The 24,857-nt window shown below is 31.0% G+C and overlaps 2 protein-coding genes across 2 annotated transcripts; one reads left to right on the top strand and one right to left on the bottom strand.

Moving 5' to 3' along the window:
* Window positions 1-2,257: 2,257 nt before the first annotated feature.
* On the bottom strand, window positions 2,258-13,606 carry LOC106708503. Its single transcript, XM_014500033.2, has 6 exons — window positions 13,289-13,606; window positions 4,641-4,750; window positions 3,716-3,847; window positions 3,510-3,626; window positions 3,226-3,428; window positions 2,258-2,501 (listed from the first exon to the last, which is right to left on the bottom strand). Exons 1-6 carry the CDS (start codon window positions 13,371-13,373, stop codon window positions 2,258-2,260), a joined length of 891 nt encoding a protein of 296 aa, XP_014355519.1. The 5' UTR covers window positions 13,374-13,606.
* A 1,479-nt stretch (window positions 13,607-15,085) lies between these two features.
* On the top strand, window positions 15,086-24,548 carry LOC106708505. The gene is made up of 11 exons (XM_045684634.1): window positions 15,086-15,183; window positions 15,606-15,841; window positions 16,012-17,320; window positions 18,326-18,507; window positions 18,974-19,186; window positions 20,172-21,386; window positions 21,650-21,967; window positions 22,324-22,674; window positions 23,097-23,284; window positions 23,837-23,962; window positions 24,252-24,548. Exons 1-11 carry the CDS (start codon window positions 15,162-15,164, stop codon window positions 24,523-24,525), a joined length of 4,434 nt encoding a protein of 1,477 aa, XP_045540590.1. The 5' UTR covers window positions 15,086-15,161; the 3' UTR covers window positions 24,526-24,548.
* Window positions 24,549-24,857: the final 309 nt, after the last annotated feature.

Raw genomic sequence — 24,857 nt, 5'->3', positions numbered from 1 at the left:
TAAGAAGGACTATAAGGCTAACTTAATCTAAATTCAACTCTTATCCAATACAAATAAGACTTAGTATAGAACAATAATCACAAAACGCATATAATATGAAATTTATGAAACGATATGTTTATTAATTGATAAGTATTAAGAGTAAAATTTAAACGAATTACAAGTCGTTAAGATTGAAAGCTTTACACAGCGTACCTTAACTAGCAAAACTTGGATACTAGTGTTGCCATAACAGTAAATAAGAATTGACAGTAAACAATGTTGTGACAGCTAAAATAAATCGATAAAGTACTAAAATATGTAAATTCTAAGTAGAACTAAAAAGTGGGAAAAAAAATTATTCTAAAATGATATTCTCAAGTTAAGTAAAGAAAAAAAATATTGTATTCTATAATTAAAAAAAAATATCTAAGGAAATTGGTAAAAATAGTCGAGAAGACTTTCAAGTCCATAAAATTAGACACTAGTAAATTCCAAGTTTCACGCACATCACAACATCAACATCAGCCATATGCGTCACAAAATGGCGCCCAATAGAAACGTACTTATTGCTTGTACACGTAATATTCCCATTTATATGTCCGCTATACCGCAAACTATTTAAAATAACTTTATCAACAATATAATTATACAATAGTGACTGTCATTAAATTATAATTTATTATCTTCTGATATGTATAAATATTTATTTATCAAGAAACTTTGTGTCATTTCGTTTTATTTTTTAACTGTCACATCTGTCACTTTTTGGCCATATTTAATAAACAAAACCGTTGAGCATGATTCTAGACACATTCTATCTTTTGTCCGCGACCCCATTGGCGTAGAATTAAAGAAAAAAAAACTGAATTAGTAGTCTATGTGTTCTTCTAGACTCTGTTCTAAATCTATGTCTAATGTCATCAAGATCCGTTTAGCCATTCTGGAGATACCTTCAAACAAACATCCAACCATCCATCCATCCCCTTCCGATCTTCACATCGACTGCTCTGACCTGAACTTAATTCCTTAAGATTTCATTTTTCCTTCCTTGTAGATTAAAATATGAATAAAATTATTATTTATCTTATATTCAAAATGACACAAATCTTATTGATTATAATAATACATATCAATATGAGTACACTTAAACAACTACGCAATAAATTATCTGGAACTCAATGACAGCTGTCACATTTCTCCCACACCAAGTGACACTTTACACGTAATTCCTAACCTAAAATAAATGAAACTGGTAATACTTGGTACTACTTGGATTAAATACATTCTTTACAATACTACTCAACCATAAACAACATTTGCAACAGTATTTTTTTTTTCAGCCAGTACATCTCACACGACTTACATCTAATGAAAATGATTTTCAATTAATAAATACATAATTGTATATTTATCAAATGAATTAATTAAAAAAAAATCTACTCCAGAAAAATATACGTAATTTTAAATATTCGTAAGTTTAATTGAAAGTATTAAATAATATCAATTTAATGCGATTTCATTTTCCCGCCAAATGCCGTGAATAGACAAAGGTCATAGTTTTTATACACAAAAAAGGTTAAGGTATGTTTTAACGTCATATGATATAAAAGCAAATGAAATCAAGAATTTAAAAAATATTTATAGAAAGATTACACTTATAATAATGTACATATTCAATATAATATCAAAACTTATAATCTATAATATAGAGTATTAAAACAAAGATTAAACTAAGTTAAAAATATCAAAAATTGAAAAATAATATATTACTTAAAGGTACAGATCATTTCAATCTTACATCTAAATTCCTACATATTTAATTTTAGTCCGCAACAATCTATCAGTTAAGAGTAAATTATGAATTTAAAATATAAAAGACTTCAGCATTAAAAATATATATATAATCACATATTTACTTGTCAACCTTCAAAAAAATTAATTAAGAGTCTATACTAAAGTAAAATTAAAGTAAATGATTAAATTTGACACAGAACAAAATGGATAATGCAACAGTGAAAACTTAATTTATAAACCCTCGAACTACACAAAAACTCTTTTATAAAATAGACATTAAAACTTACATTTCAGCGCCATATTAAAAAATCATAACCTCAATTTTCACAAAACGCATTAAATCAAAACAAATTACATAATCAGTGAAAAATTCAAACAATTTTAAATAAAAAGTACGAGATTCCAAATTCAAACATTTTTCGAGATCAACCTTTAAAATCAACTGTCAAAATTAAAAAAAAAAAAAAACAAAACGTCATCCTTACTCCATAGTGTCGTATTGAACCTTTTTAACTTTTAAATAGCGCCAAATAGCGTAACCGACGAGTGTACCAGCTGTGGCGATGGCCAAAGCGGACCCCACCGCTACTGGCACAGCTTCAGACCTGGTGCGGGCGGAATCCGAACAATGCCAAGCTGGTCCAAACTCACCGTCGCGTTTGAACATGAACGCTTGTAAACGCATTTGACGTAAGTAGAGTTTAGCACGATGAGCTATGTTGGAGCTGTCAAATAATGCCAAAATTATTTTTTTTAGTTTACTATATACCGCGATCAGTAATTGGTAACTTTATTTTCTTTTAAAGACCTCCCTTAGTGATCATTAAACTAGTCTAATCGCGATATTTAATAACATTTAAAGTAGAGTTTGCATGAAAGCAATCTAGAAACCAGAGTGGTTGTTTCTTTCAACTTAGTTATAGTTAGTTATTTTGGCAACCTTTGTTTACTTTTTAGCCGACTTCAAAAAGAAGGAGGTTATCAATGCGACTGTATTTTTTTTTTTATGTGTGTTACCGCGAAACTCCGCCCCTGGTGGTCCGATTTTGATGAAAAATATTTTAATCGAAAGGAAGTGCTTGCAGGTGGGTCCCATTTTTTTGTTTTTTTTTTTTTATTTAAAGTACTTCACACTATGTAAGAGATTAGATCGGCTTGTAATATTTCAGGTACCACATCCGAAGTTCATGATTTCATCACTTGTACTTTTTTAGTGTCACTCTTGTTATTTTTTCGTAAAGTATTTAAAATGTAAGAACATATACAACATGATATCTGGACCGGTGATAGGGGCGCTGCTATCGCGGTTAGTTCTGTTACAAAATATATAGAACCTACTTAGCTGAGCTTAGCAGCTGTGAGCTGTCAAAATTTAGTTCAACTTTTGCCCACCGGGTCAGATATCTTTGTTTATCTATAAATAATAAAAATATTAAAATAATCCCTTACTTGGTATCACCTTCGGTAAGCTCTATAATAGTTTCCTCAGGGCAGTAATAAGACTTGCCGACTGGTGTAGGGAACAAGAGTGCGCGAGGGCCCGTAGTCAGCGTTACACGACGTCCTTGCTGAGCTGCGTGCTCTAATATACGAGAACTGGAGTTATACGTCAACTTCAGATTGTCAGCGTACCAACGCTCTCCGCCTGGGGTCTGAAAAATTATATTTGATTAGTTTATTTTATTCTCTCCTGCCGTTTGCTAATAAAAAAGCAAATAGTAAAATAAACTTACTTTGGCGAAAGACCATTCCAAGGCGAACTCTTTGAAAGACAACACCAGAGTCTCAGCGTCACCTTCCTTGCACACGCCAGCAACATTCGCATTATTAGGCACAAATGTGTTGGCATCCTGAAATTATGAAGATAGTCATTAACTCGACATTTTACAAGTAAATCATTTAATTTAATGAAATATTCCTTATATGAACTATCACTCACAGCACGTTCGTTGAGTTTGGTCAGATAAGAGATATCAAGGAGGGCGTCCACAGTCAGCAGAATGCAGGTCTCTCCCCCGCCACCCAGCAGACGGTACGTCGCCGTCAGCAGGCTGCGCTCCGTCGCCAACTCCTTGAAAAGATAGGCTAAAGAGTTTATAAACGTTAAAAACTAGATGGCCCTATTTTTAATCTTGAAATTAAATATGTCTATGGACCTGGAACTAAATTATAAAAACATCTAATAATTATTAAAAACCAATAAAATCCTATATACTATGTAATAGTGTTTCTAACGTGATTACTATAAAGGAAAAGTTTAAATGAATCAATAAAAACTTACATCAAACTAACATCTAAAACGAACTCAATTTATCGATTTCAAAATTATTATTAGATTCACGATTTTAATAATAGCTTTGTACCGTCTACGTTGAAATGTAACACGAATTGAGGGCTTTAATCAAAGCGATCGATAAACCTTTGTTGTCTACAAAGTTTAACGGGCTATAAACATGGCCTGGAAACTATCCTTTGTTGGGAAAATCGGTTCAAGGCATCATTATAAATCTATTTATCATTCGAATAACACATATATACACAAATATAGTTAACACATCCAATGCTACCGTCTCACCTGATTCACTTTATCAGGAAAAAAATCTGCATCGAACGTGTTATAAATTCTCTTAAACGACATACAACGAACACATAAACGCCTTATAAACAATATTATTTATTACAGAAATGTTCCGTTATTTTTACTACAGCTTATTTGAAATTATCTAATATTTTATGTTCACTGCAACAAAGAGCAGAGCTTGGACTAAGATATGATTCAAGGCCCTAATCGAATGTCGGGTTAATCAGATGTAACCTTAACCAAGTTACAAGCCCTTCGATTGTATTACTGATTTGTTACTTACCGTAGAAGCACCTGGTGTTAAAGTAGTCTTGGTGTACTTTGTCACCCTCGGCCGCCTTGTCGAAGCCTGACTGTCCAACTGTAGACACTGGGCTGTACATATCACGAGCACTGCAACATACAACATAGATCTTAAAGTATATTATCATATGTACATATATGTTAAATTATATTTATTTCACGACTTGACGATGTGAAGGATTTTTCCTACTAGCTATATTGAATTGGCCTGGATTATCAATGATTAGATTAGGTATGTACGGTGTTTGAGTCTATCGATATCGATGTTCAGTGTAATTAATGGAAAATATTTATGGATATTATGTTTAATTACATTTATAATAAAACAATAACCTTAACAGTAAATTCTAAGGAATTTATTAATACATATTTATTTTGACAAATAAAACAAGGTCCTAAAACAAATATTAAACGAGACTATATTCGCATAAAGTACAAAACGCGTAATTGGATACTATTCTTAGCATGTATGAATAGAAGCTTTCTTGTTTTTATTTCTTGTCTTTTATCTTAAATTCCATCTCAATTGCGAAATATATAATATATGTTTTTAAATGCAAAGATATTTTTTTAAATTAAATTAGAATATCGATATCCAGAATATTTGATGTGCCACATCACTAGCTTTATTAGCAACGCAACATCTTTAACAATGGTTGGAACTGACCTATTACTCTTACGTATCTTTATCTGATTGTATGCAAAAACTAAATTACTATCCCTTAAAATACACATAGAAAACCTTTACAGATTAATGCAAAATAAAATGAAAATCTTGTATACAATTTTGTTTCAATCCCAAAGTAAACTAAACTCCTAAAAGTCAAATAACTTGCATGTTGAAAACATCACACACTAATATTTTATTTCTAAAAGTAAAAATTCAATTTAAAAAAAGGAGACTTTCAATCCATCAATTAACAGATGGAGGTTATTTTATCCGCATCTATGTAAGCTAAAAAATATCCATAGATTTTTCAAACCTTGATATTATGTTTTTGATAAATTGAAAAAAAAAATATTTTATTTGAATTTTTAGTAATTATTTATTAATAAAAAAAATGACGGTTGTACACTTAATAAATTAAAGTACAAGAAAGGGCCATAAAATAAAGTGTATTAGTTTAAAACACAAAGCAGAAATTAGCCCCGAGTTTCAAGTTAATTTCAAAGTTGTCTGAATAACTTAAGAAGTTGTGTAACTTATTGCTACCAAGAGAAATAAAGTACTAGAAAAACACATTCGCCTTTAAGTTAAAGTTACTAAAGTGTTAAGTTAAAACTTTCAATAGCAGTTGACACTTTGACATGTCTGCTTAATTAAAAACAATCACAGTAGATAACAGTAACTACATATAGTGCTATTATTTATCTCAACGGTGTGCTCTCATGTCCGCAATGTGCGAGGATTTTCGCAAACAAAATAGGCTACATAAGCCACATGCGAGCACACCAACGTCAAAACCGGAGCTGAAGACAGTCGCCGGGATTACATCATCATCATTATCTCCACCGAAGGGGTTGACCTTATCCTAATTATGGGTGATTTTATTTAAAGTCACCCCTAACTAAGGGTAGGCTCCGTGCTCCTCAAAGGGAACGTATAGTGAGCTGATGATGACGAACAGCGCTGTCCCAGTGCTAGATTTTAATACATCTTCGCATTTCTTCTCAGACACGTACAAATTGCATCACGATGTTATCAGAACATCCAAAAAAAGGCATATGAAACTTGAAAATCGATAGATAAATTGGTACATAACGAGCATCGAATCCGGGACCTGTTTGCAAGTCTGGTGCCTAACCACTGCACCACCGCTTTCTAGACGATCTCGTGAGTTGGTAATGAATCCTGAGCTTAATTTATAAATTAGCAAGAATTTAATCATTAAATTAATTAAAAACTCAACTTCATTTTAGAATGTACTAGGGTAGCATAAAATTCGAAGACATGAAAATTAAGCTAGATATTTTCGATAACAACGATTTTAGGTATTCCATTCCACCCACGGCCGCCTACATATTTGCACTTTCGTATCCACTCAGCATAAATTAATGACAATCATATCATGCTAATTATACTTTAACGACCACGCAAATATTACAATGTCATTGAAAAAAAATAACAAGAAAAATAACAGTAATTTTACGGTCGTTGAACTTGTTTCGTAGAAATACGAAGGCTCCTATGTAAATAATCGTAACTGTGCTATGTACAATTTTGTCATTTGCACTCGTATAATTTTTTTTAATAAATAGTATATAAAAAAAATATAAGAATTTCTTTCGGTTGTCTGTTGTTACTTCTTTTACTATGCAAGCTAATTTTGTTTTTCTTTTACTGAGAGATCAAATTAACTCAATGCTTCTGTGTTCTAACCTAAAACAATGTTTTATTACCCACTAACAGGCCCCGAGGAGCGCGTGAGTAATATAATTTATCTAGAAGTTCGACATTGCTTAGAGAAAGTAAAACATTTCCAACCCAAACCGCATAGCAATATGAGGAAAGGATAACCACGAGTTTTATTTTATGTGGATAAATCCTATAACAAGAACATACATGAAAAAATACAAATTCCTATTAAATTGCAGTTTATTTTTTACTTTTTGCAATTTACTTCAATCGATATCGAAATAAAAAAAAATAATCTTACTAACATCATAAATGCAAATGTTTAGATGGATGGATGTATGTTTAAAGGTATCTCCAGAACGGCACAACGGATATTAATAGAATTTGGCACAGATGTAGAACATAGTCAGGAAAAACACGTAGGCTGCTCATTAAGTTTTTTTTTATTCCATGCGGACGGAGTTGCAGGCGACAGCTAGTATGTTATAAAAAAGAGCATAGGAATTTTTCACCGTAAGTTGCCACATTATTATCCCTTTTTTAATAAAGAGAATAAATGGACACGAAAAAGGGAGTGATAACCAAAATAACAATATTAGATCAATCTGGAGGACGCAAACCTGATGAGCTGATGTCATGTGGAGTGGAACAAGGACAGAAGATGATGAAGAGATATGACTATATGTTTATGCAAATTTACCACAGAACTGGAAAGCCATGGGAACATAGACTTCTTTATCCTATTGGTTAATATATTTACGCTTCGCAGACTCTTAAAAGCAGTAAAAATCTTCGAGTATTGAGAAGAATACATCTAAATATGTTGTCGGGAAATGTCCCAACAAAGATCAAAGAGAAGGTCACCCTATTTATATGCAATGATGAGATGCCCACGTCTATTTGCTCTCAAACAACTTCCTGTGACGTCACTCAAGGTCAAAGGTGCAATTTGAACTTTTAATACCGCTAAGTTCACATTGAGATAAATTTAGAATTTTCTTTGTGCTTACATAACGATTTCCAGACTTTCTGCCTACCCTAGATAAAGACGTATTATTATCAAAAATTCTGATTTGTTTCGTTTGTTTGTTCAACTTTTTTCATATTACTATAGATTTCAGTTTGAATTTATAATATACTGTTCGTAAGAAACGGGATTCTTACCACGATTAGGCGCATGCAACTGTGCCGAAATATCGGGAGCTCAAACAACCTAATCGTTAAATTTATAAGTTGTAATATTATAAAGAGGAAAGATTTGTTTGTTTGTTTGCATTTAATAGGTTTCGAAACTAATGAACCGATTTGAAAATTTATTCCAATTAAGGGGTAATTAAATTAAATTTAGAATTCCGAGCGGATGTAGTCCCGAACAACTGCCAGTTGTTTTAGAAAAAAAATCTTAAAAGATTTTAATAGTTAACAAAATACGAGCATTCATTGAGAAGATAAAAGCTATTTGTACCTAGTATAAAATAAAATAGGTCAAAGCAAATTGGTTGCCAGCTTTATCTAAATTCAAACACAGTTGTTATAGCAAAGTTATTTCCGTCCTGGGAATTCATATTTCTCTATCCGGAATATGAATGTGGCTCTAAAACCCCAAATTGGCTTACTGTTGTTTATGTATGAGAATGTGTGAAATATGTATGACACATTTGAACATTAGGAAATGTAAATTCATTTATTTTTGCCTAAATTATCTATATATATAAAAGAAAGTGGTGTTAGTTACACTATGTATAACTCAAGATCGGTCGTACTGATTTAGCTGAAAATTGATGGGGAGGTAGCTTAGAACTAGGAGACGGACATAGGAACTTTTTTATCTTGTGTGCATTTTTTTTATTCCGCGCGGACGAAGTCGCGGGTAAAAGCTAGTCTTGTATATAAAATTCTCGTGTCGCGGTGTTTGTGGTTAAACTCCTCCGAAACGGCTTTCCCGATTCTCATGAAATATTGTGTGCATATTGGGTAGGTCTGAGAATCGGACATTATTTTTCATACCCCCCCCCCATTTAGTTTTTTTTAACTGCGCGCGGACGGAGTCGCGGGCGACAGCTAGTATCTTTATAATATGATTGCAAACGTATAGATAGATGGATGTTTGTTAGATGGATTTTGATGAAATTTGGCACAGAGATAGACTGCCTAATTTAGCGTAGTAGCATAGGGTACTGTTTTTTTTTTAATTTCGCGATAACGAAATCGCGGGCAAAAGCTAGTATAATATTTCATCAGAAAAATTATATTACGACTATTAAATTATTGTACAATTTTGGTTGCCGAGTAAATGCTTACTGCCATTTAATAAAGTAAAGAGTCCCTTACCGTAATTATCTTGAACTAAATTTAGAGAGAGACTCCATTAGCGGCTATAGCGACTCTGTGACAGTTAAAGATCAGAATTTCTCATTTTATGACAACAAAACAAACTAAAAAAAATGATAAAAGCGTCATAGTTTTCTCTGTCACGTAAAATGGACGACATTATGCCAAAGTGCAGCAACAGTTTACTTTCATGATTTTATACCATTGTTACGATTAAGTCGTAAGAATTTCATTGAAATGGAACAACATTGAACATAACCACGCGATGATCATATTATCACCTCGCTTTCATGTCTACAGGTCACGTCCTCGTCTACTAATGGAGGTCGAAACAAATCTAAAACGGAAACAGTATTAAAAAGACAGATTACATAACTTCCGATTTTCTTTTCTTAACGTGGAACTATCTGTGTAATTTGTATTGAATGCCGCAATTAATTTATAATGTACAAAACTAAAACTTACTTCTTTTAATGTAATGTTTTAAAATAACTGAATTTATTGATTTGGTAATTTAATTCTGCTATCAATATGATGTTATAATAGAATTTATTCCAGTACTGTTATTTAGACAGTTCCACACCTTCGGCTGTATAATGAAAACAATATTCTCACAAACAAAAAAAAAACAAAACTATAAAGTTGTCTATGGAATTAAGTTTTTTTTTCAATACACGCGCCAATGAAAGTAATCACAATTCCCGCCCCGAGGCAATTCCATGGTGGCCGCCATATTGTAAATGAATGGTGCAAAACGCAAACGTTTTAAAAAAAAAATTGTAACTTAGTGTTGTAACTTCTCGTATTGGTTTTTAAAAGAAAGAAAAACATTAATAAGCTAATTTGAATAGTTTTAGATAATTAAAATGAGGATAAGATTTTTTATTTATTGATACATTTTTTAGCATCCATGAGTACAAATTTACCGACAATCATATTTTTTTTGAGAGCGTTTTTACATTATTTCTGTTATAATAATATAACGTTAACAATTTGTGTTCAAATAAATAATCTTATTTCTATTATTAATTGCGCAAGTTTTTAATTAACATTTGACATTTAAGTAAAGTTCGGAAATTAATTCAACAATACAACAGCTAAAAATAAAAACACTATTTTTATGCCACAATTTCTTTTGTTATTCTAAGATTAAGTTTGCATAATCCGGCAGTTTCTAAACTTGAATTCCTACACTTGAGATTTGAAGTTTCGGAAGTAACAAATTCTGAAAACGTACTCGAGTTTTCATGTTTGAATGCGAGGCCAAGCTGAATGGACGCTAAAGTTCTTCTTTATACGATAACGTTAAAACTCTTTATCCATCGCTATACGAAGCTATTTGTATATTACGTTTATGCTTTAAAGTTTATAATAAAGACGAAAGAGGTTTTGTCATCGAAATGTGTACGAGTACATTTACGTCGAAAACGTCCTAAACTTTTATTCAAAAAAATAGTGACATACCAAAAAAAAGACGATTGATGGAGTACTCCCTACTAGAACTACTAATAACCGATAAATACCCGTAGCTTTGTAAATGTTGGATATAACCTCCGTACTGCTAATAAGGAGAAAAACTAAAAGCTTGAATAGGTGGCGCCAATGGCCACCTTTCTGTCATCACTGATCTCTACACATATATCCCTAGATTGTTGTTTGGAAATGACACAGTCAATTTAGAACATCTATAGTAAACAAATAGCTATTCTTCTCCCCTTAAGAAAGCTCTACAATCTGTCTAATCTTGTGCTCTATAACATAACAAAGCAAATGGAAAATTTATTCTTTCAACTACGATCAGCTGCACTGAAATAAACAGTAGCTGTGCTAAGTGTCCGCTTCACCTCGGCCTGATTGCTACGCCGTAGCACTTTCTACAATATCTAAATTAAAAACAAAAACGGACTGATTTTTTACCTACTGACTGGCTGAAAAAAAACTGATATTAATTTAGGAGAAAAAGGCACTGGCTGAAAATATTCTTACAGTAGTACCATCATTGTAATAAATAGTAACGTTAAAAGTTGGGCAAACAATAGCAATACGTTTTTATATTACGTATTTTGTGCAACTTTTACAAAAGGAAATTTTAATCTGACTCCCTGTATCTTTATTAATGTCGTCGTGAAATAATAAATGCGTTTTTATACGACTTTGGACAGTAAAGTATTCACGACTTAACAATGACAAGAATTTTAATTTAAAATTTACTCCATATTTAAGAAATATAAATTACCACACTTAGAATTAATGGTTACATAACCAGCACTTAGAGTAGCTTTCTCTCAATAAGTCTACACTCGGGGGCTTAATAACCACTTAAGACTGAGTATTGCACTTAATGCAGTGGTTATTTGCTAAGTTCGAAGTTCAATAGTTCGGCTAATTTGGCAAATGCCATCAAACCTGCAGGATAAGCGAGCGTCCAAGGTACTAATGTTTTTTTTCGCAATAGTAAGGAGGTTAACTGTCGGATGTGGACAATGACTCTCACTTATTTCTCGCTTATGCAGGTGAAATTTTATTTTATTATCAACTAGCTTTTACCCACGACTCCGTCCGCGCGGTATAAAAAATAGAAAAGGGGGTAAAAAATATCCTGTCTGTTTCCTGGTTCTAAGCTACCTGCCCACCAATTTTCAGTCAAATCGATTCAGCCGTTCTTGAGTTATAAATAGTGTAACTAACACGACTTTCTTTTATATATATAGATAAGATAAGATTTGCACAAGAAACTTGTGGTTGAATATAACATGATAACATATTAAGTATCCTCCATCAATTTATATGTAAAAAAATATACTGAGAGTTATAGCATAATATTTAAAGGAATTTTGTTTCATTCATGTGTTTCGTCAGTGGAAACCCATAGTAAAGTATACTACAAAAAAAATTACCACGTATTTTTTTTTATTAGGTTACACGCGACTATTGTAAGTTCTTAAAAACGAATCATTGACACTATACTGTGTTGATCTTAAAGAATACTGTGAAAAATCAACGCATTTGCGATTCCTCTGGTATTGCAGATGTCCATGGGCGTCGATGAACACCTTGGTGTTCCCGCTGCTCGTTTGCACCCTTTTCTTATAAAAAAAAAAGATATTGAATGTATATGGATTGAGTTGAATTAAGTACATTGTTCTCGCTTTTATCGAACTAAGACACCTCTTATAGATAACATCTGAATTCCGTTTAAAGATTCGCTCAGAGATACGCAGCGTTGTGGACTTTATTACTTACTATAAGAAGCCTAATACAACGATGTTAATATAATTTATACATTTATAGCATTACATATAAAATGCAAAAATTTCAAAATAAAATATTCCTAAAGATTTCAAAATTAAAAAAAAAAACATGACAGAGTTTACTGTTAATATCTATGGTTCCTACAAATAAGAGCCAATGTGCAAATTGACAACTTTACAGGAGGTTCTAAATGCTTCAATCATATAGGAAAATAGACCGCATAGGCCCTTTTACTTCAACAAAAAAATAACAATTACACCTGTAAATGTGTATTTTAGTTAGTGCATGTTAACTAAACTAAGAGGTAGCTTTAAACACAAAAAAGTAAAAATCATCAATTTGTTACTTTATCCCTTATACATATATATCCATGGAAATGTTCAGCCAATACTCATATTTAGTAAAATAATTCGTATAAATATAATACAACGGTATAATAAAGAAAAATAAAAACTATTTATTATTCATAAAAAATAAGGTAGAGTTATTTTTTTAAGTTTCATTTTCACATACGCCAATTTGTTTTTTATTTCGTTCTCTATGTACGTTTCGTTTATGACTTGTAACAAATTACGACAATTGAAAATACACTAAGAAAAAGGGAAGAATTCGTAGTGGTCATTTTTAATTGTTAAAAATGTAATATTAAATAGTAATAAAATACTGAAAAAGGAAATGATAGTACTCACATAAACACAGCATTTTCGCCAACATTGTTAGAGTGGTGTCAAAAAACGCGAATATATTTTTCCTAGCTACAATACGAATAACCATTTTGATTGCCTTAGAAACCGTATCACAAGACGATTTCGCGTAACTTCGACTTTATATCATTTAAGTTTACAATTTTAATATAATACGTATTGTAATTAGAAAAAATACCAGAAGTTATAAACGAGTCCGCTCATCTGCAAGACTTTTGGTACAAACTGGTGTGTTGGAATGTTTTTTAGGAATTTATACCGAGCGAGTTGGCGGAATGGCGGACATTTTGTGACGTCATATAGACAAAAATCAATCCTTCGGGGCATGCGCGTCGTCTTCCCTTGGCCCATTTAATGGCGGGGATGCGTGACCGTGACGGATTCCGTTTATAACCAATACAAAATGGCTGACATTTTTTTATGAATGAACTTACGCCAGTCATTCAATCGTTATTTTTAGATGTAAAGTTACTGATATCGAAATATTTGTCTCATTAATTTGAAATTTTTTTAAACCTCTTTGTTACATACAACTATCGATTTCTGGCGAATAGAGGTTAGTAGAACGAATAAAGAGGCGAGATTAATATAAAAAAATATGAAATGTATCTCCCGGTTGCCTGTATCTTAGTTCATTTTAGTTTAGCTATTATTATGACTACTGAGTACGACTGCCAACAGATATGTGACTAACAAGGGATAGATTATCAAAACGTCGAGGTAGAAATTCGGTTCAGTGACAGAATTAAATGCAAGAGTAATAAAATAATCTCGGTACTCTCTTTCCAGATATTCATAAGACCAAAGTTAATCAGATTCAGCTATAAGTATTTTTCAACGATTTTATCATAACCATTTCTATAATAAAAGGTGGCAAACTAGCGTCCACCTAAATTCGCCGAAATAGGGAAACGACCGCGCCCCATAAACATTCACAGTTGCAGATACATTGCCTACCTATCGACGGAGGAGGGGGCTCACAGAAAGAAAGAACATTTCCCCTTCCTATCCGACCCTTCCTCCGTCAAATCTCCATCCATTACCCATCCTTAACTTATAAGAAAATGATAGAAAAGAGACACCACTCCCCGTTGCATAAATTTTATCCTCTTTCATCTGATGAGTGTGGCCTCATCAGATTAAACATAGAATTGCTTCCACTTGACACCTGCCTTCTGTGTAGTTGGTGTTTGCACCGGACGAGCCTGCAATTTAGAGCAACAGTTGGGCTCGTTGTCCTATATTTTAATCTAAAGCCAAAGCCACACTTGCAAATGATAAACTTAATATTAATAAACCTAAGATTTCGTGAAGTATTTTAACACTGGTAAAACATTATGGACGTAATAAAAATGTATATTTTTAACAATAATCAATCACAATACTCTTTAGCTTTTAATTTTATGAATTTGATCCTAATTTCTTTTTTACCTAGTGTTACAATGTAGGTATGTATTCTGTGCTTCTTGATATCCTGTTCTAAACCTGGAAAGATAAAAGATGAATCGACAACTATACTGATTTTAAATAACTTATTAAAAATCTGCTTAAGCATAAGAAAGATGGCACTGTGTTCCATTTTCAAGTAAAATAGAAATAGCCTATCTTAGATCTTGTTAGCTCTTACCCTTTTTTAATTAAGAGAATGAAAATACATAGTGTTAAAAATAATTATTATTTAGAAACAAAACATTTAGCAATTGATGTTTTACTTTGTTTTTAAACGGGAACAACTTGAATTTGACAACGACAGTGACAATTGGAAGTAAACAAGTATATACAACAAGAAAACATGTGTTAAATAAATGCTTTTTATATATTATTATTTGATTAATTAAAAAAGCTTTTAAATACAACAATGTCATCAAATCCTCTAAACGGTGAGTAAATGTCATATTTACAAGTTATGCCATAGTAACAAGTTTCACATTTTATAACCTCACTTTTTAGTTGTGAACTTTTTAAAACTGTTTTAAAAAGAAATTTAAACATTTCCAGAGACGTAGGTGCGATTTTTTTAATTTCTTTTTAATATAGTAGACGTATTAAATACAACGAAACGAATTTTTCAAACCATATTGTATTTCAATCGCGATAGGTTATTCAAGCCAATGGTTTTTACTCATAAGAATTTTTAAGATAAACATTGAGTTTTTGAGTGCTAAACATTTCCGAATTCGCTTAATTTGCTATTTGTTAAAACTTCTATTTAATATTAACTTAAAATAACCTTAAAAAAACAAATAAATATTTTGCCAATCTTATTATCGTAATTCCCATCGCATCAATTCCCATTTTACAGAACTCAAACGTAGATTAGACGATGACACTACTCCACTACCCAAGAGACTGCGTTTAGCAAAGAATGTGATACATTCAGATCATTTCCCTGCTGCACCGAAGGAAAGAATTGTAGCAGAATGGTTGGAGAGTATCACTGAAAGAAACGGACTGGCTAGTAAAGATATCAGACATGTTATAAGCTGGTTGCAATTCGCTGATGAACTGACAAATGATTTAAAATATAGATTAATTAAGGTAAATTATTTTAGACTATTTTTTTTGTGTGGGAAATTTGTCATAATTTGAAATATAAATCTTTTTTTTTTTAAATTTGGAGTTATTCTGGAAGAACTTTAAAAGTTTTATAGTACCGTGAGTCTGCTGATGTGCCACATTTTAGTACAAAACCATAAATTTCGTTACAGGTGGTGTCCCACTATTTACATAGCAATCCTTTAAACAATGAAGACATATATTTTATTATAAATTTCTTAGAAAATGACAAAATATCAGCAACTCTACAAAATCAAATTGATGATTATTTATTTATAATAATCACTTTACTGCAAAATTTACGTAATGAAGTTGGAAAAAATATATTAATTCAAAAGTTGTTTACGAATTTAAGTAAATATTACAAGGAATGCAAGAAAAAACTAAAGTTTATAATAAAATTTTTAGATGGAGAGAATTTAGAAACAATATTCGGCTATTTAGATTCAGATTATCGGAATGAAGTTTTAAATGTTTGTCAAAATATTTTGTTTCCGATTACAAAGAAGTCGTTCTTTGTACATTTTCTTCAACATATAATTAAAAATGATAATATTGATAATTTTATTGCGGATAAAAGTGAAAATGTACAATCAGTTATAAAAATATTAAGTACTTTTTTCATGTTCCCTAAAGGTAGAACTGGTAAAGATCAAAAATTCTTAATTGATTTCGTTGATACATTTGTCACATGTTATCGTAATGAAGGTCAAATATTATTTGCATTTTACATAATGGTGGTTAGTTCTTTAAATATCCGTCAGAATTATTTAAATCCTGAAATGATAATGCCTTCAATAATGTTCAAAGAAAATGATGATAAAATAAAACGAAATATATTTTTGAAAATGTTAATCACGTTGCTAGAAAACGAAGTTGATATATCAATAAAATTAACTGATACAATTGGTGAAAAAAATAAAGTCGAAATAAAAAAGAATTTCATGTCATTTTTACAAGCGACTATGCTCGGTTGTTTGAAATTAGAACACAAAATAGATAAAACCAGTTTACAGATTATAAAAGCGGCATTAAAATTAGATCCGTCAATAATTGAACAAAAGCTCGATGTAATTCTGCCACCGGTTATGACAGCTAAAAAAAGTTCGAATGTTAAAGAGGCTTATATTGAAATGATTAATTGTTTAATAGAAACATTATATAAATTAAGCCGTGGAACTGTTTTCGTTGAAAAAATTCTACCGAATATAAAATTAAAATTGGAAGCTTTAAATGTTGAACAGTTTGAATTGAGACAAAAATTAAAAGACACCACAGATGATGTAGAAAAGATTAAAAATAAAATCATAACCGGTGATGATATTTTACCTCAAGAATGTATTGAAATGTATGGAAAATGGACATCAGAATTGATGTTTAGACAGAATAGTGGATTACTGACGTCTCTGCAAAAAGATTTGGAGGAAAACTGCTTGATGATGTTGGAAGAAGGATTTGTCAGTATGTATAAACTATTTATTTATGTACAGTTAAACCTGGATAAATGAGAGTCCAAAAGAACACTATTTTTCTCTCTCAAAGAGGTTTCCCTCTAACCCGAGTATCTCGCGTATGGAGATCTGTCAGGATCAGGCGACGACTCTAGTTTATAAAGGTTTCTGACTTATCCAGGTTCGGCTGTATATTTACTTAACAATAGCTTTTACTCGCGACTCCGTCCGCGCGGAATAAAAAAAATGCACACAAGATAAAAAAGTTTCTATGTCCGTCTCCTAGTTCTAAGCTACCTCCCCATCAATTTTCAGCTAAATAAGTTCGACCGCTCTTGAGTTATAAATAGTGTAACTAACACGACTTTCTTTTATATATATAGATAGATTAATTACATAAGACAGCCTAGTAACAACTGTGGATCTCAACTGCAAAAACGATTGTACTTGTTTTATAGTAAAGTTATAAAGTAAAGAAGGTCCATAGTAATAAATTACCAGGTAACATATCTATACAATTAATGTAATTGGAGAAAATATTTTATGAGCAGGATATATTTGCAATCCCAACAAAGAAAAACAGATTTTTAAAATCTTTGTCCTCGATTGCACGTTAGTTTGGGATAATCTCGGCAATGACTAGACCAATTTTAATGGAAGGTAACATTGACGAAGTCGTCGGTGACTGCTAGTAATAGAATATTATTGTTCATTTCGTTCTTTTGACCATTTTTCTTTCATAGTGACCTGTGACTTGTCCAATGTTTGAATAAATAATTCTTATAATGAATTATTGTACAATACCTATTCTTTTTAGCCGACTTCAAAAAGAAGGAGGTTATCAATTCGACTGTTTTTTTTTGTGTTACTGTGAATCTCTGTCCCTGGTGGTCCAATTTTGATAAAAATTATTTTAATCGAAAGGAAGTGCTTGCAGATGGGTCCCACTTTTTTTTTTTTAAATAACTAGAAGACTAGTAGATTTTTACTTATGTATCTTTCAAACAATTTCCAGGTCCTTCAATAATCATATTAACGGAAGTAATCTCCGCCATATTATCGTCATTCTTTAAATACAGCAAAATGGCGGACCATACAGTTCCGCAACAGATCGCCGAAGAGTTCTGGTCGACTTTCCAAACGTTTGGTGAAGAATGCTTAAAGAAATTCGGTGAATGCATCTTAAAACTTAATTATGTAAGTAGACATTTAAAATTATACCCCTTTCTTAGGAAGTTACGCGAAAGAATAAACATGACATATGTCACACTTGTTATACTGAAAATACTAGCAATATTGAGAAATAGTTTAATACTAGCTGTTGAGCGCGATTACGTCCGCTCGGAATTTAAAAAAAAGCTAATAAGTAGCCTATGTGTTCTTACAGACTATGTTCTACATCTTTGCTAAATATCATCAAGATCCATTGAGCCGTTCCGGAGATAACTTCAAACAACATCCATGTAAACATTCGCATTTATAATATTAGTAAGATAAGATGATATATGTAAAACTATAATATGGACGTTATTTTAGCGTAATTTGACAGACTGAATCACCAGTTCGCATAATCTATGACGTATTAAGTAATTACCCGCTCTTTTTTGTCTTTTTATATGAAAGAAAAAACTATCTAATTAACCAAAAAAAATAATTATTACAGAACCCACCATTACTACTATCTTTTCTAAAACTTTGCTTAAGTTATTCCCAATTGAAACTTTTAAATTTGAAATATGGCAACATTAAAATGGAAGAAACAACGATTGACACAAGCGAGGTAACTGACTGCAGTATAATGTTGCCATGTTTGAGTGGAAATCAATGGATGACATTATCCCAAATGATACAAGAAGATGACGCCGTTATAATATGGGTAAGAAATTGCCATTTTTAAATATAACACTTTTTTTAACTTTTTGGTATCAAAATTTCATCAAAATCTCCAGTCCAGTGGTTTATAAACGAATAGAAAACCAACAAACATTGATTTTTTTTTACATATAGATATATAAGCTGTGCCCGCGACTTCTTCCGCTTGAAATATTAAATTATTTAATCTATTCGTTTTACTTAAACTTATAAAACATTACAACAAAAAATGTTTACTTACAAAACAATCACATAAACCTTACGTATTCCCATACAAACTTTCATCCCCTATTCCCTTTTGTTATTTTACACCATTGAGGCTAAAACTTTTATAAACTTTTTATGACATATTTATTTTTTTCAAAAAAACTTTAAAAATTACGATACTTTCATACAACTTTCCATCCCCTATTTCAACCCTTTACATTTTTTTTTTTGCATTTAAAATTAGCCTATCTCCTTTCTCAGTTTCTAGATTATCTGTTTTTTTTTTTTTTTTTTTTTGTGACTGAGTAGTCACTGTTTGCCTTGAGGAGGCATTTACAGTTTCACCGGGCTTGAGGTGGCCGGGCGCAGATGGCGCTTAGCCAAAACCTCGTTTAAGAGTAACTAGGCTCGAGGGCTCCCTCAGGAGCCTCGGCTCGGGCTGTTACTTCGTTACCATTACCGGATTGGGTGATTATCTGTGTACCAAATTTCATTTAAATCGGTTCAGTAGTTTGTGTGAAAGTGAGACAGACAAGTAGATGCGCATCTATCTATAAAAGAAAGTTGTGTTAGTTACACTATTTATAACTCAAGATAGGTCGAACTGATTTAGCTGAAAATTGATGGGGAGGTAGTTTAGAACTAGGAGACGGACATAGGAACTTTTTTATCTTGTGTGCATTTTTTTTATTCCGCGCGGACGGAGTCGCGGGTAAAAGCTAGTTTTTAATATAAGTAAGGATCAAAAATTTAAATTATACTATAACTTGTAAATTTTTCAGGATAATCTTCTTCTTTTCAAATTAATGTTCTCCCAATTATTGAAATTGAATAATTCTGAAATGAATCAAAATGAAACTGAATTAGTAACAAAAACATATATAATTAAACAATTATCCGAATATTCCGAAGTTATTACGTCAGATTCGTATATAACAAGGGAATTATTTAACAATTTAGATACAACTCATGCAAAACAACTTGCAAAATCCTTGGTGAAATTATTTATAAATGGCAACAATTGTGATATATTCAAAAATGTTTCCATATCTAATAACAGAATATTACTAAATGCACTCGTTTTAGAAACAAATAAATGTATAATGAAATGTTTTAAAAATAGCAACACGCTTACTAAAGCTATGAATAAAAGTAGCTTTAATATAGAAACGTTCTTACAAAATGTAAATGTAAGAGATTATTTTAATGAATTTACAATAATTGAAAACGAAGAGGAAAAAATAATTAAACATCTCGATATTTTAAAGGATTTGCAAATTTACAATTTAGAAGAGAATTTCAGATTGACGACCATTTTTGTGTTGCTAGCTATAAAGAAATGTTGCCAAATGAAAAAACTACGACGAAATATTGATAATATACTTCTTTCAACTTACGAACTGAGCCCGAAATATCCAGATTTATACAGAATATTTCCCGTTGATTTTATATTTTCGTTCCAAGACAGTACTGTACTGGATCTACTAAAGTTATCTTTAAAAACATCAAACAATATGATCATTATTAAGTTTATATTAGAACTGACAGTAAAGAAAGTAAAAACAAATAGTGAAATATTGAAAGAATTAGTAGAAATACTGCTGTCGAAACAATATTCAAAGAATTCAACAAAAACTATAGAATACTTTAGTGACACAGTGTTCCAAATACAATGCATCATTCTACCAATTATTGCTAAAGAAAAAAGAGCCATAACTTCAAGTGCCTTTAGGACGATATTAGCAAATTTACAAGAGAAATTACACCAAGCTATGTTGGAATCGTTTATGCATATAGATTTTACCAAAATCGATAAACTAAACGAAACTGGCAACATTGATGACAGTTTGGTAACTTCCGATCGAGGTGTTGCAACACTGAACGCCATTGGCGCTTATTCATTGACGTTATTGAAGTATTGTGAAATGACAGATGTTGACGAATTAAAGAAATTGGATTGTTTATGGTCTGGATTGGAATTTTTCATCCTTAATGCTGTAAGTATGAAGTTATATCTATTTTTAAAGTTAATAATATCTACCAGCTTATAACATCAGATTATAAATTGACAAATCTCACAATATGACTGTCATATTTCGAACTATCTAGCCTTATTACAAATGAAATTTCATCTATTAGTATACATTTTTTTTTTAAATTTGCATGATTTTTTTACATCCACTTTTTTGGATATTTTACTTAAAAAAATTATGTTTTACAATATAAAATAAAAAAAAAAGTAATTTTATCTATATTACAGATTAAAGCTGTCGAAAATCCAAATTCAAAATACCAACATCTAGAACCTTCAATACAATTATTGAATATTGTATTAAGATATATTAAAAAACTAGAATCCCACAAAATATTTCAGAAGAAAGACGATCTTTTTAAACAAATATGGCAAAGTATTAAAAATAGATTACTTATAATATTGGATAATTCATCTAAGAAACGGATAAATACAGGTTTATTGGAAAATATCGCAGTCACTTTGAAATTCTTAGCAGAATTATCTTCAGTGGATTGTTTTGTAACGCAATTTTTAGGTGATATAAATAATTTGGTCATTTTGAAGGTAATTATCATAATTTTTTATATAAATTCTACTAAATTCTAACCACGATATTTCTAGAATTAATTGACAGTAGAAATTGAAATTTTACACATGGCAATATTCATTGAAGATGTGACAAGTACTAATGACGTCATAAGTTTTTTTTTAATTAATTAAGGCATTGAAGACGGCATTACTTTTAAAATGGAGATGTCTTTTTTTTAGGGTTGCTATTTTTATAGATTGTGTGAATCGTGTAAAAAAACTTCCCAATTTATCGTTAATGAAAACACATTTTGATAAAAAAGTCGAAAATTATTAGACCTCAATAAAGCTTAATTTTTTTAATATAAAAATTATTTTGTTTTTAATTTCAGAAACCGACAATAATTTTAAAGGATGAAGCCATGACTAATTTACAATTAACATCTCATCAAACATCCAAATATTTGCTCCAACATTGTCTTAAAGCAAATCTTATTGGTAACAAATGTGTTGGTGTAACGAAGCAAATGTACCAAATGTGTAGAAACTTAAAACATTGGATTCAATTACATTTCGAAAACGAAATAGACATTGAAAAACAAGATCGGAGAATAAATAATAATATTGAAATGAATGAAGATAGTGAGATCAAACTGACAGCTGTCAAAGTTGACGACGCCATTTGCAATTTGTTGAGAATCGATTTGGATATGCTTTCAGAAGTGATTTTGGCGGCAAAGAAGGTACATAAATTTACTTTTTTTATTACAGAATTTGATATAATCAAAAAAAAAATCTGCCAAATAAGTAAATGATAGATATGTAATTATCTGTGTTGCCATTTATAATACAAAATGACATTTACTAAAAAAAAATCTAAAATTGTTTCACGATTAGACATCAAATTTGTATAGAACAATCCATCCATAGGTTATATATTTAGAAAAATGGTAATAAAAATTGTTTAATTTCAGAATTAATGAAATATTTCTGTAACTCTTTTTCGAAAAGTTTTCTATCTACCAAAAGTTATAAAAAACTATGGTTTTTTTATTTTATTTAACCAAAAAAACCTTTATTATAAGAATCCGGCCATCTTATTTATTTAAGCTTTATTAATTTATACTCCCAAAACAAAAGTAATTTTTTATGTTTTTTCTTTCAGACTACATTAGACTATAGGTTTATCGATACCGTATTTGAGTTACAACATTTAGTTCAATACATTCTAGGCCGTAATACATTGCATTTAAAGTCTCAAATCACTTGGCAATCTTTCTTCACGTTGCACGAAGGATCTATTACTGTGTTGAATAACTTGTTACTATCAAGAGAAGAACTTTTAGAAGACAGGTTAGTTTAAATTTTACTTGTATTTTAAATCGAAAGGCCATTGTGTAATTAGAAAAAAAAAATCTTAAAAAAAAAAACTAAACTTGACATTAAGGAGAAGACTGTAGTAAAATAGAAATTTTGAAAAAAAAATACGTTTTAAACAAAAATGTGCACTTCAACATCGATCGGAAAAGTACAGATTACAAAAAAAAAAATGTGTAATTATTTTTTCGACTCGACAGATAATTACTATCTTACTAATGTTATAAATGCGATAGCTTGGATGTATGGATGGATGTTTGTTTGAAAGTATCTCCAGAATGGTTCAACTATCTTGATTAAATTTGTAACAGATGTAGAACATAGTCTGAAAGAACACATAAGCTATTAATTAAGTTTTTTTTTAATCCCGCACGGACGGAGTCGCAGGCGACAGCTAGTACAAAATAATAATTTATAAGGATATCTGTTAAACTTACCCTGCAATTATTTCACGATTTGACAGCTGTGACGTCACAGTATTTCGCGGGTTGTTTTTTTTTTTTTTCAATTTTCTTGTTATATTTTCAGATGGCCATGTTACATGCAGTGCTATAAAGTATTAATACAATGTCTTTGCGAGCGAGCGACCTCTTTAGAGCAAACAGATCGTAACGTTGAACAGAAGTTGGCTGAAACAGCTCATTCTATCGAGAAGTATGTTAAAATACGTTAAATTAAACATAAGAGAAATATATGAGGAAGTGAAGGGGATAAAACTTTTTTCACACCTTATTTTCTGGACACTAAAGTTAGACAACCATCTTATATCATCATATATGGGTAGCGGTCACTTCGCTATTTTAGGCAAATGGACCTTTGCTTGTTTAATATCTTGTACTATAAAACATATGCTATTTTACAAGATTACGTTGTTGGGTTTTGATAAAGTGTCAAATGTGACATTTAATTGACCTTGACCTTAATATGTTCATTAATTTTCCAGATTAACCCAATCGATATGCAAAAGAAAAGCTCACGTATCAAGAATAGCTGCTTACGCGGTCGCCGACATTTGCATTTGGATAGAAAAGAACGGTCCGCCGAAACTAGTGAGGCAACATCTAGAAAATTCTATTGCCCTATTAATACAGGCTTCAGATTCTACATACGCTATGGCGTTCTTAAGAAGATCTTTGGCGGGTTCAGTCGGACAAATGACAATGTCTAATATGTATTCTATGTACAAGAGATACCATAAATATGTCGGAAATGCTTAAATAACCAGCTCTTAATAATATTCTGCAGAATTTTTTATTAAAATGTAAATATGACATTTTAAAATAAAGAAATTAAAAATGAATGACGTTTATATCCCCAAATAACCTTTTTTTATTAGTGGTTTTGGTAGCATTTTGCTGAAAAGTTTATACATCGGAAAAATAATATTGGGATAGGTTAGTGGCAATATCAAATTTTAATATAAATATCAATATTTCATACAAACACAAGATATTTACGCAAATAAATTAAATAAAAATGTGTGCTTTTTATTTGCTAATTATAAGAATCCAATTATTTACCTATTATGTGATGTGCAGGCAGTAAAATC

This window comes from Papilio machaon, chromosome 27 (assembly GCF_912999745.1).
Source record: "Papilio machaon chromosome 27, ilPapMach1.1, whole genome shotgun sequence".
In the NCBI taxonomy this organism is placed as follows: Eukaryota; Metazoa; Arthropoda; class Insecta; order Lepidoptera; family Papilionidae; genus Papilio; species Papilio machaon.
This window is presented reverse-complemented; position numbering and strand designations above follow the sequence as displayed.

Coding starts and splice junctions, on each gene's coding strand:
- LOC106708503 (XM_014500033.2), bottom strand. CDS start 13,373: ATGGTTATTCGTATTGTAGCTAGGAAAAATATATTCGCGTTTTTTGAC. Junction 3,848..4,640: donor TAACACCAGGTGCTTCTACG/GTAAGTAACAAA, acceptor TATCTTTTCAAG/GAGTTGGCGACGGAGCGCAG. Junction 2,502..3,225: donor CTTACCGAAGGTGATACCAA/GTAAGGGATTAT, acceptor ATTATTTGACAG/CTCCAACATAGCTCATCGTG.
- LOC106708505 (XM_045684634.1), top strand. CDS start 15,162: ATGTCATCAAATCCTCTAAACG. Junction 15,842..16,011: donor TAAAATATAGATTAATTAAG/GTAAATTATTTT, acceptor ATTTCGTTACAG/GTGGTGTCCCACTATTTACA. Junction 23,963..24,251: donor ACAGCTCATTCTATCGAGAA/GTATGTTAAAAT, acceptor TTAATTTTCCAG/ATTAACCCAATCGATATGCA.